At 39.1% G+C, this 13,148-nt stretch overlaps 1 protein-coding gene across 4 annotated transcripts; it reads left to right on the forward strand.

Annotated features, from left to right (window-relative positions):
* The first annotated feature begins 66 nt into the window (after window positions 1–66).
* On the forward strand, window positions 67–10,856 carry LOC122989129 (vitamin D3 hydroxylase-associated protein). 4 transcript variants are annotated; one of them, XM_044361810.1, is made up of 16 exons: window positions 67–89; window positions 1,719–1,970; window positions 3,053–3,166; window positions 3,310–3,450; window positions 3,629–3,762; window positions 4,648–4,854; window positions 4,967–5,007; window positions 5,092–5,216; window positions 6,597–6,722; window positions 6,843–6,940; window positions 7,357–7,456; window positions 8,354–8,397; window positions 8,491–8,530; window positions 8,611–8,719; window positions 9,171–9,316; window positions 9,918–10,856. In XM_044361810.1, the coding sequence occupies exons 2-16, from the start codon at window positions 1,755–1,757 to the stop codon at window positions 10,038–10,040; spliced, it is 1,764 nt and encodes a 587-aa protein (XP_044217745.1). In that variant the 5' UTR covers window positions 67–89; window positions 1,719–1,754; the 3' UTR covers window positions 10,041–10,856. The 4 variants fall into 4 exon arrangements, with proteins under 4 accessions (XP_044217745.1, XP_044217741.1, XP_044217742.1 ...); XM_044361806.1 differs by lacking the exon at window positions 67–89 and adding an exon at window positions 183–393; XM_044361807.1 differs by lacking the exon at window positions 67–89 and adding an exon at window positions 1,118–1,627 and having other exon boundaries at window positions 1,724–1,970.
* Window positions 10,857–13,148: the final 2,292 nt, after the last annotated feature.

Genomic DNA, 13,148 nt, shown 5'->3' on the forward strand with positions numbered 1-13,148 from the left:
TTACAGCCCCAGAGGTTTCCGCTTGAAAAAAACGCAGAAAATCGAACCTGCTCCGAAAACTTTAATGACGGACGAAACTTTCGGAGTAGGTGTGTAAACATGATTGACACAACGTGACGTCGTATTTATTTTTTAACGTGCGACAATTTCGGACGAAAAAAACGGATTTGATGTGCAAATACTTTTAGTCATATAAAACAGAACATGTAAACCGATCCACAGTAGAGTTTTTTCTCTCTTTCTTTTTTTCTGATTTGTTTATAGAGGTAGATAACCCTGGTTCACACTCCAACATAGTGGGTGGCGGTAATGCACCTTTACGCTGGTTGCCACCCGCCATTAAACAAAAAGAAGAAGAAGAAGATGACGATCCACAGTCGAGATAAAGTTAAGGTTAAATGTCAACAAGATTTTTTGAAGGCTTTGTCATAAACACCTGCTCCGTAGTTAATGCGGGTTACTATTGCACATGGAAAAAGATAAAAGGATAAAAAAAAATGCACGTTTAAATTTGCCCTGTATGAGAAATATTTAGCCAGAGGTCACACTTTGCCTTTAGTTAGACACACGAGGGAACATCAACACTGTTTAAGGACATAATGTGACTTGAACAAATAGGGACTCAATTACTACCGTACAAACGCTGGCTAAAAGTGTTGCCATTTGATAGCAAAACTTGGCAATTATCAGAGGCTGCCGTGTCTGGTAAATTGTAGTCTGGCCATAAAGGACAGGTTCATAATTTTTCAAGTCTCTTAAAACAACAGTCAGGTGCCCATATAAACACTGGAAGAGGTTTTCCTCGCTTTAATCATTTCTCTTGTTCATACTGGCCATTAAAAGATCCCCTTCAAATCTACATTGTTATTTGAAGCTTATATGAGGCTTCAGCAGTCTCAGTCATATTAAGTGGATATCTCCCACATTTAGTCTTTTTGGCATCAAATTCCCTCTTTGTGTTTCCCCGTTGAGCTGTGGTGGAAGTGTAGTAACAAAAAGAGGGACTTTGGCACTAAAAAGACTATAATGTTGAAAGATATCTACTTGATTTGACTCATTTTACAGCTTCATATTAGCTTCAGATAAACTTTTAAATACATTTTTGTACAGAAGGAGGCTTGTAGATGTTGGCCCCCATGACCCCATTGTAAGTGCATTATGAAGGGATCTTCTAATGGTTAGTGTGAACAGGAAGAAGGATTACAACATGACGGCATGTGAAACCTCAATGTGTCATACAGTTACTGATCATAAAATGAGTCTAGATACTGTGCAAACATGTCACGTCGTCACAGGAAAGTCGCCAATAAAAGCCTAAGAAAGGTCTCATCCCTGCCGCTTTCTGGGGCGTTATGATGAATATATGAACGAAGTTTCACATATACTTATCCGTCAGTGAACTGAAGTGGTGAGGGTGTTTGGACTTGTCATTTTCTAGTTGAATATATTGAGCATTTATATAAAAATAATTTAAGCTCGTTAGTTAAAGCATTCTGGCGCCCTCTATCGTCACCTAGTTGCTACGCAACAGTATGCTAATCGTGTTCCCATGATGGTGTTCTGGCTGTAATCTGAACGCCGGTGCCAGACAACCCGCCCTCAAGGGAGAAAGTGTTCCGATGAATATGTAAGTCACAGTTAACTTCGGCCACCTGTTAACTTTAAAGCTCTGGCAGGTCTGGTTTAATAACAGTGTGTTAACAGTGTGTTTTCGTTAGCCTAAGTTAGCTGACCGTGTGCTTCGAGGAAGAACGATGGAAAGTGTTCAAGAGTTTTTTCATGGATTGGAGCTGGACAACCGGACAGCGGCACTGCTCACCGGTGCAGCCTGCGGTGTGGGAGCTCTGGTCGTGCTGGTACGGAAGTTCAGCAGCCACCAAGAGGCAGAGAAGAAGATCCAGAGAGCCAGAAAGAGGAGGACTGAGAGTCTGCAGCGGGCTGAACAGGCTGTACTTCAGTACAAGGAGTCGGTGAGAGCTGTCAGCGAAAGTTGAAACACACCCTTTCATTCAGATGCAAAATTCAGTAGTTTATCTAGAAAGATAAATAACTTAATGGCGTCATTTGTGATCAACACGCTTAGCCGGGCTGTACAAAAAGTTTACATCTGCTGTACCAATCTGCAACTGTCATTTTGTGTTTCTGTACATCTATAGCTATTCATTAACAGGAGAGGCACAGCAATAGCAGTACAGCTGCAAAGATTGATTAATCATTAATCGACCAACAGAAAATTAATCGCCACTTATTGTGGTAATCTATTAATCATTTTGCAAATTTGTAAATATTCAGCCATTTAGAAGCCAAACTATGAATCGATTAATCAAGAGAATAATCAACAGATTAACTGATAATGAAGCCTTACATAGCAGTTATTTAAGCTACATTCATATTATCCAGTGAGCGAACTTGCACAATACAGGGCACTTAAAATAAGATATTTCTCTCCACTTTATGCTATTATAGTTACTGTTTGACAAGTGACAGTGGCTTTATAGACTCAAAGATAAAGGTGTTTTGTTGTTAAAGACCCTGGACTCACACAGGTCTTAGTTATTCTTGCTTATATAAGACCACCAGTTAGGTTAAGACTGGGAGTTTGCTGAGTTCAGTCATCCTGCCCTAACAGGTTTAACAAAACCAATAGGATCTCAAGAAAGCACCGAGTGTAGACACACCCTTCTTTATTTCCAGTTCTTATCACTCTACATAAGTGGACACACCTGTGTAGCGGAGGGTTGTATATTTACAGTATCCTGTCTTATATTTGCTGCCTTGCCTTAAGCAAGGGGAGATTTAATGTTTACTTTAAATGTTTAAGGGATCTTTAATTTAAAGTATGTATGCAAAATATGTGCACGTGCTGTACATTAAGGGATTATTTGTAGCTCATTTGTTATTTGTGAAGAACTATTTTGAAAAAGGATGATTATTGTCTACTGTGCAAACTAATTTTCCAAACATATGCTTCTATGCGGTAATGACTCTGTGTGGGTGTGTGTGTGTGTGTGTGTGTGTGTGTGCGTGCGTGCGTGTGTCACTGCTCTTCCAGCATCCCATGACCGACCCGTCTCTCATTTTGACGTTGTCCCTGTCTGAGTTGACAAAGCAACTACAGGAAGGCTCACTGAGACCTGAGGATGTATTTTACTCTTACTTGGAAAAGGTTCAATACCAAACGCAGCTCATTCATCACAGGCCAACACTGAAAATGCAGAAATAAATAATTTTAACGCTCACTGACTTCTCTGATTAATCTTTAAATTGGTGTCACTTTTAGATTACAGTTTTTTTTTTCCTTTCCCACAGACTATCAATGTAAACAAAAAGCTAAACTGCTGCACAGGGATTTTGCTGGAGAGTTTTGACCAGCTGAAAACTGTTGGCTCCAACAAGGACGGTCTCTTGTATGGAGTTCCAGTTAGCATCAAAGAAAACTTTGCATACAAGGTAATTTGTGGTCATGTATTACCTTCATGATCACTGAATGGCAATTATACTTACAGGATTTCCAAATATGGTATGGCAAACTACTATTACGGCGTTCTTAATGTAGTTCAGGTTTATGTCTTTAATGTACCTTTATCTAACGCCACTCTCTTTGCCTGTTTTCATATTTCAACACAAGAATCATGACTCTTCTTGTGGTGTCATCATCAAACTGGAGCAGCCAGCTCAGCAGGACTGTGTGCTTGTTGAAGTTCTGAAGAGACAAGGAGCTATTCCCTTTGTGAAAACCAACCTGCCCCAAGGCCTACTAAAGTAAAGAATTTCTCAATTTCAAGTTATGACAAAATGTGCACTAATGCAATTATATTTATCTAGCACCAAGGATACCCAGATAGCATATGGAAGTGGGCCACTTCAGGCAATGATGCGGCACTGCTGGCCTTCTTCTGACCCGGACAAAATGGATGTGAGCCTGAAGTGGCCTACATGTAAAATAACAAATATGGCCCAAATATCCCACAACAAATTTTGGGCAAAGATGCGGTGCTCTTGGCGATGTGTAAACTGGATGTGACCCTAAAGTCGCCCATGTGAATATGGCCCAAATATCACAAAACAAATGTGGGCCGCCTTTGGCAAAGATCTGGCACAAGCGACAATAGTTAATGTAGGTGTAAACCAAAAGTGGCCCACATATGGTGCAGCAAATGTGGCCCGGTTATCTTAAAACATACCTAGGCCAGTTCTGACAAAGATACGGCACAGTAAGCACTGGCTTGACTTGATGTGAACCTAAAGTGGCCGACATATGATATGGCAAATATGGCCTAAATACTATACAACAACTTTGGCCCACTTTTGGCAATTGTATGGCATAGTCACCACAGGAATGTGGGCCCGATCAGGGCCAGAATAAAAATGAACTGTGGTCCAGATGTGGGCCAGATCTGGTTTATTTGTTTAGTTTTTGGTTTACATGTGGCATTGCTATGGTTTGCTTGTGGCCCGGATCTGGCAAACAGGAGCGGACCGCCCAAGTGCCATCATTCCATGCGGTATGTGGGCCACATAAAAGTGTTGGGTGGAGGTTGGATATGGGCCACAGCAATTTTGCTATCTGGGTAATATATGTTTTTTTACACATGCAAAAACAATAATGCTCTTTGCTCATCTCTCTTTCTCTTTTATTGCCTCCAGTTATGACTGCAGTAACCCCATCTATGGGCAGACGGTGAACCCCCACAACCTCCAGAAGACCTCTGGAGGTTCGTCTGGTGGGGAGGGGGCTCTCATCGGGGGAGGAGGCTCCCTACTTGGTTTAGGTTCTGATATAGGGGGCAGCATCCGTATTCCTGCTTCATTCTGTGGGATCTGTGGCTTCAAGCCAACAGCAGGTCGACTAAGGTGAGTGCCATTCAGCCAGTTTTATTGATTACCATTTAACAGTCATAACACTTTACACTAGGCATTTATCTTTAATTTATTAAGATATTGTGTTTCTTTGTGTCTTGGTTAGTGTACAGGGTGTGAGCCCCATTTATCGAGGGCAAAAGTCAGGTAAGTTACACTTAAATCATCATTATCTTGCAGCACTACACGTGTCTTCAGCAAGATTTGATTGACTCTTTCTCATTATATTAGTGCTGTCATCTCCTGGACCCATGGCCAAGGATGTGGACAGTCTGGTTCTGTGTATGCAGGCTCTGCTCTGTGACCATATGTTTACCCTGGACCCCACTGTTCCACCTGTACCTTTTAATGAGCAGGTGTGTCCTCCTCTAAGGGATTCATATTATTGCCCAGTATTGTTTTTGCATTTCACATTAGATTGGATTTTTTTAAAGGATATACACTACACAGCTAAATGTTTGTGGGCACCCACATATTTGGTGTACACTGGTCTGGTGCTATGTTTCTTAGTATGAGCAAGGCCCCTTACTTCTGATTAAAGGTACCCTGTGGATTTTTGACTACTAGTAGTGCTATGGAGCAATGTTTTTATGAGTTGGTCCCTGATTTGCTTGTATTGTACACACACACACGAGTAATGTGATTCACATACTGCCACTGGTTTTATGTTATTCCACTGATCAACAGTTGGCTGGAACGCACCAACATATGTAGCAATGCACCAACAAAGGCAGTGAAGAGGCAAACATGGATGTAAACAATGCACAGTTTTGAATATTGAAATATTTGAAATTGGCTTTGCAAATATGTTATGAAGTAGGAAATGCATTCTACACATTTGTTAGAACTCAGAAAGCAGAAGCACAGAAAGCACACAATGTGTTTAGGTGAGAAACACTGAATGTACAGTAAACACAATTTTTTTTTTGTATAAGTTTTTTGTATTTTTTGTACTCCACAGGGCATCTTTAAGGGGAATTTAATGTTACAGCATACAACAATATTTAACAGTGTGCCTCCAACTTAATGGCAGCTATCTGGGGAAGGCACTTTCCTATTTCAGTATCACAATTCTGCCGTGCACAAAGCCAGGTCCATCAAGAAATGTTTTTCCTTGATTGGTTTGGAAGAACTTTACTCAACGTTACTTTACTCAACCCTACTAAACGATTTGGGATGGACTGGAACAGCAACTGTGAGCCAGACCTTATCACCCAACATCAATGTTCAACCTGACTAATATTCTTGAGACTGAATAGAAGCAAATCCCTGCAGCCACATATTACCAACCTCTGTTGGTAATATTACCAACCTCTGTTGGTAATATGTGTAATGACACACAGATGAACTTGAAATTAAAGGTGCATCTCCTTCCTTCCTTTCCCTCCTTTTCCATTTGAAAGTTTTGTTTGGTGTAAATCTCTCATGGTGGTGTTAAGTCCCTTGACGTTTCCTGCTTGTTGTTTGTACCCTAGATGTTTTCTCTAGGGGAAATGCACTGCTGTGATGATAATTAGATGAGTCACCTACATGGTGAAGGTGCAGTGGAAACATAAAGGCACATCACAGGCTCATCATGTTTTTACAACAAATCCTGGATCTGGCCTTCTGACAACCCATTTCTTAATTGTGTCTTAATTAAAGCCTTGAGAAAAACAGAAAAACCCTGTATCCACAAATGATTATTAGTTGTATAACAAGAAATATATGTGTTTCCACTTAAATGTCTCCCTCAGATGTACAAGAGCTCCAAACCTCTGAGGATTGGTTACCTAGAAAGTGATGGCTATACACAACCGTCTCCAAGCATGGCCCGAGGCATCAGAGAGGTCAAAGCTCTGTTAGAGCAAGCAGGACACACTGTAAGACCAGACTACACAGACATGCACGTTCTATATGATCTACACCCATGTAAAATATGTGGCAGGAGACATTTGTTTTTGATGGGTTTTTTTTCCCCTCTTTGTCATTTGTGCATGTAGTTGGTGCCCTACACTCCTCTGAGGATCAGATACACTGCAACTGAACTCATGATGAAGGGTATCCTGGCAGACGGAGCTACCACCCTGCTGCAAAAACTGTGAGTCGAAGTTCCCTTTTAAGATGCCAGTTATTTAATCAATGCAGTGTCAATACTTAAGTAATTTGATAATTGTGCAAAATTTAAGTGTCAGATAATACATACTTTTGTTGTTTTATATTCTATCATTCTTACTCTTGAATTTAGAAAATGATTTCTCTATCCTTTCAATCTGTCCTGCAGTCACTAGGGCTGCAACTAATGATATTAGTTAGAATGTTGCCGTGACCGAAATCCCTCTCTATTTACTATATAGCACACTATATTTACTATCCACCATTTTATTTGAATGTCTTTGTGTGAAATGTATGCTCTATATATTGTCTTCAGAAATTTCCACAATGGAACCTCTGTTAGCAAAGTCCTGTCTGTTCACAAAAGACCATACAGTTTTCAGCACTCAGTTTCTGTTTTAGGGAGGGTGGCCCTCTGGACCCCTGTCTCACATCACAGGTTTTCCCTTACTTTCTTCCTAATTGGTTGAAGAAAACCCTCTCCTTCCTCCTCAAGCCTCTGGTGAGTTTTCTCCTTCTGTGACAGACATACTGTATGTCAGTGGAGACAAAAAAGAAAAAAACATTTTCCTCAGGGACAAACAAAAACTCATCTGTTTGGCATGTTTTTTGTAGCTGCAACATGTAATATACCTCAAAGGATCAATTCTTGGACCAGTGCTGTTTTCACTATATGTGCAGAAAGTAGTTGTAGTAGTGGAAAAATAATGCACACCAAGGGCTGTAGGGAGGTGCTGATCACTGGAAGCAGACTCAAAAGCAGGAAGATTGATTGTTGATTGACAATTGATTATTGATCTTGAAGAAAGCCTGAGGGCTAAAATGTCATCCAAATAAAAGAGAAATGCATATGGAGTCAGAGTGTGCAACACTTTTTTTCCTACTTTACACTATATGTGCTGCCATTAGTTCATATCATATGTCACAGTTTCATCTCATTTCACTGTTATGCAGATGACACACAGTTTTATAACTCTTTACAACAAGCTGGCCAAACTACAGAGCTGCTTAGCTGATATGAGAGACTGGATGTGACAACTTTTCCTCTTGCATAGAACCTGGGTGTTATTTTTGACAGTGGACAAAACTTTGGACAACACACAAAAAATAGACTGATCATGCTTTCACCAACTCAGGAATATTTGCAGGATCGGAGCAATACCAAAAATATTATTCACATATATCTCAGCATTTAAATCCTGTCACACATTTTTATAGACTCGCCTTCTTGTCTGACTTATTTGTTCACGTAATTCAGCTCTGTCATGTTACTGCCTGATTTTATTATGCCTCCGTGCCAATTAGGCATACAGATAAAAATTATTCTTGTGTTGTTGAGTATGGTATTATACTAGAACAAAGTTTAAAGTGTGTTTGATGTTGTGTTTGTCTTTTGGAGTTTCCCCGTGGGTCTGAAGCGCTCAGTGCCACTTGTGGAGTTGGGTGAGAGAGTAATCTTTAAGTTGACAGGCTTTGATACATTATCATACATGATGGGGGGAATTGCTGATAATTCTTTGTCTGCCTTGTTTTTAGATCTGTTCCAGGTCTGTGGAAGCAGCACGCTGCTGTTGAGGTACTGTTGGCTTTCAGCTAATGATGCTTGTGCACATTTGAATGCATAGGTGAAACTGAATTCTCTTGTGTTTTCATTAGGACTACATTCAAGAAACAATAGCAGACTGGAGAAGATGCAACATAGATGTGCTGCTGTGCCCTGTGATCGGACCAGCCTACAACTTCTTATACCCCGGCAAGCTTACCTGTACGGTCCACTGAATAGGTTTTGTGTGTAAGAACATTAGATAACAATGTCCATCCATCTGTCATCCATCACAGAATAAACTGAGTGTTGTCTTCAATGTTTTCTGCAAAGTGAATATTAGATCAGATATTAAAAGCAGATCACTACACTAACTACTGTAGTAGCCAGGGAGCTGGGAAGCAATCTCTCTGTAGCTTTCCTGTTTTTAACAGTGGTGTATGATTCAATTTTCATGTATTTATGTCATATATCGTCTGGGGACACTGAATCTGTAAAAATAGCTAAAGACAGCAGTATCTCTCCCTGAACTTTGCAACAGTGAAACAAGAGGCCTTAACACTTTCACATATTAAGAGTGTAGTCTATATCTACACATCAACTAATGAGGTAATGAACCAAATGTTGATGCCACCTTGTCCTACCACATTCTTGTGTTTTTCTCTCCTGCCAGGTTGTGCCGCTTACACACTCATTTACAATCTCCTCACCTTTCCTGCTGGTGTTGTTCCTGTTTCCACGGTGACAGCAGAGGATGAGGAAGAACTCAGACACTATAAGGGACTTTATCAGGACTACTGGGACAGACTCTTCAAACAGGTAAGTGAGAGGTGACTGATTAAATGCATGGGTTGAAATACATAACAGTAATGGCTTTTATAATATAATAGTACAACTATAAAACATTAATAAATACCATCTTTGTGAAGCTTTTTTCTAGAAGCTTAAATGTTTAAGAGACAAAATAAATTTATACTGACCTTTGATGTAGAGCTGCACCTAATAATTGTTTTACTTGGTAAGTCAGATGTTTAGTTTTTGATTAGTCATTTAATCTTTTATTTAATCTTTTAATCGTTATGAAATGTCAGAAAACGGTAAAAATATCCAAGGTTGATGTCTTTATATTGCTTGTTTTGACTGACCAACAGTCCAAAACTTAAAGATATTCAGTTTACGATCACATAAGACAAATAAAAGCTGCAAACCCTCAAATACAGTGTGAGAAGCTGGAACTAGACATTTTTTTGGCATTTCTGCTGTACTATGGAGAACACTACATGACTGTGTATTATTCCAAACTTCAGTGACAGGTCTGAAAACAGACTGTAGTTCCATAGGTGGTCAGCAGGTGGAGGCAGCAGACTGTGGTAGTTGTGGATGCTGGTTGTTTGACTGAGTGCATTCTGTGTTTGCGCAGGCTGTGTCTGGAGGCGAGGGTTTGCCAGTGGCAGTGCAGTGTGTTGCCCTGCCGTGGCAGGATGAGCTCTGCCTGCGCTTCATGAAGGAGGTGGAACAACTGGTTAAACAGAGCAGAAAGTGAGACCACAGGTGGGGCTGCTAACTTCAGGGCCCTGAGGTTAAATTTACTTTGGGTACAACATGTAAAAGTAAACACTAACAGTAAGCCGGTCTCTGAAATCATTTTGATGCAGCCGCTCTTTTAAGAAATAACTGCACATAATGTGAGAGCTGTTAACCACATTAAAACACACTGGAATATGAGATAACCCAATTAATAATGTTTTCGAAAAGGTTGTTGAGTATTTGAAAATCTTTAATATTTGAAATATTTAATATTGTTTTATTCCTCTGTTCAACACAGATAAACTAGCATTTTCTGTACTTTGGCTTTTCGGGGCTTTAATGTAGAAAAGATGCATTTCTAATTTAGTTTAAGTAATTGATTGACAAACCTCAAGATTTTAACAAATCATTTTGTTTGTATTGTACTTAACTATTGTACTTAACTTAACATTTTGGGTTTTTTTAAAAATTTGCTTTAGAGTTGAGAGTCTGACACTTATGATTATGTGATCTTTATTGTTTTTGTTGGGGTGTTTTTTCTTTTTTTTTTCTTCTTTTTGAGGAATTCAGGATCCCATTTGTTTGTTCTGTTTTCCCACCACTGGCACTGTTGTAATATTTCATGCAATATAGCATGAATAGGCATTACCTTCAAGAAATTGAATTCATGTTATCAAAAACCAAATGCAGCAAATCTTGAAAATTAGAATTTACAGTATAACGAATATGGAAAATAATGCTTTGTTTACTTGATCATGTTTGTCTCTTTACAAGACCTGACAGCTTTATGTCAAATGATAGCCAAGAATAAAGTGAAGTAACTGATTTCTCACAGAGGAACCACTGTTGTCGTTTGTTTCTACAGTAGAAATGAATGAATAGAATTTGTTTTCAGATGTTTGAATTATACAAGTCACCAATAACGTACTCAGGTACAGGTAAGATGATCCACTGTTTTTTGTTGCTGTTGTTAAATATTGAATGAAGTAAGTTTATAATGCGTGTTTCACTCTTAAGGCACCCAGCAGCTGTGCACAAAACCTCTTTCTTTACCTTCGTCTTTATCCTCCACCTCTTCCTCTCCATCACTGTGCCACAGATGAGCGCAGATCATTTTCATTCTTACTGTGAGTGATTGTTGCATTGATGCCATAACAAGAAACAGAAAAGAAATAAAGGAGACTAATGACACATGGCGCCTCCATCTACAAGGCCAGCGCACCATGTCGTCATATTGTGATTACCCTGTGCTATTGTAAATATGTGTTTCTGTTGGGTTTACATAAATTTACATATGTTTTAAAACTCTCCTGGGATGGGAAGCCATTAGGGACAATGTTAGTGTTTTCCATTACAATCGCCCACGTTTTCGCTGCCGTCTCATAGAATGGAAATGGCCGTGTGCGTGCGGTAGAGGAAGGAGGGCACATAAGGCGAGGAGGAGAGCTGGAATTGAGAGGTTGTTCTTAGCATTATCTGTGGCACATAGAGAGAGAGTGAGTGGCTCTTGCTGTGCCACTCAGTCAGGGAGCATTAAGCTTTAAGAGGCAGTGAAGAGACTCAGGTCTTCAGAGGGAACTTGACATTGTTCATAAATCCCTCAGGATCTGAGACAGAAGCAATGACAAATACACACGCACAAATTCAGCTCTCAAACTGCCCTGTTAAATACATTTACCAATCACAATTTGGCAGTCATGTATTTTAATTTATGTATTTACAGCTGTGTATTCACATTTATCCTTAGAGCAAAGATCAGAATAGAATCTGAACTGATCAGAGAAAAAAACACAACTATTGACACATTAAAATTAATTCTGGCCCAAGTCATACAGTGCAAAAGAATATTTATCAGTTTGCCAAATAAAGCAGTGTAACATACTACCAAAGCAGAAACAATATTTAAAAGAGAAATGTTGATTTATAAATTATGATTTCCACATCCACTCCTAATGTACATGATAACATTTGCATATTACAAGCATAACACACATACACACTGTATGTCGCATTTGTAAATTTAAAATGTGTGTAATTGTAATGTGATTTTTGCTGTTAGGGTCAACTGTCTTGGAAAAAGACTGCGGATGAAAATGAGTCATTTCCAGCTAACAAAGCATTTATGATTTAATGTTTATTAATGTAAACCCTCCTTCATAAATGACAAAAATAACAAATAGTATCTGACCAGTTTATAATATAAAATCTAATCTAACAGGAATTCTTCCATCACTATTAACCAGTTTCTGGACGGTAACTCAGTTTTTTACTTGAAACTTTCAAAAATGTGTTTTTCTTGAACAGCAACGAGAAGACAAAATGATAGTCGAATACATCTGCATATAACTGAGGATTACAAAGGGCTCCTTCACTGATAATGATGGATAAATATAAAGTGTCAGGAGGGAAATTTGTTTTTACAGCCTGCATAAGAACATGAGCTCACAAAGAAAATATATATATACAGAAACACAAGATATGTATTTGTGCGGTAGTAGTGTATATTTGGGAGTTTGTGAATGGTGCATGTGTGCATATACACCATGCATAACACGGCAGATCAAAAGTTATATTTTGATATTTGATCCTTTCTGGAACTAAAACCTGAAGCATTTGGCAATTTATTTGAACACTATGAGAGCTAATGTGACACTGAACTACAGACCAAAGCTATATAGTTATATCAAAGCCAAACTCTTCATGATTTATGTCAGTGCTAAAGCAAACATGAGTGTTTCAAATTAAACCACCTGATTCCTTGTAATGTGAAAAGGTTGCTAGTACTGTTGATCCCACTCGTCATCAACACCCAATTATGCAGCTTTTTGCAAATTTTAGCTGATTTCAGCTCATTGCTTTTATTTGAATATCGTCATACTTGACTCTAGTGGCTCTCACTTAGCCCCCATATTAAAACACTCGCTGCTGACAAGCTTACACAAGCTGATTGTGCACCAGAGAGACGAAGTAATGGCGAGTGAAGAGAGTCAAGCTTCTAGCAGGGCACTGCTACTTGACTGAAAGATATGAATACTTTTTTCCATCATTGCCTGATGTTATGTGATATAAAATCTTATCAGCATGATTGATGACATTGTAAGAAAACTTTGTAAATTTCATGATG

Source organism: Thunnus albacares, chromosome 9 (genome assembly GCF_914725855.1).
Source record: "Thunnus albacares chromosome 9, fThuAlb1.1, whole genome shotgun sequence".
Classification (NCBI taxonomy): Eukaryota; Metazoa; Chordata; class Actinopteri; order Scombriformes; family Scombridae; genus Thunnus; species Thunnus albacares.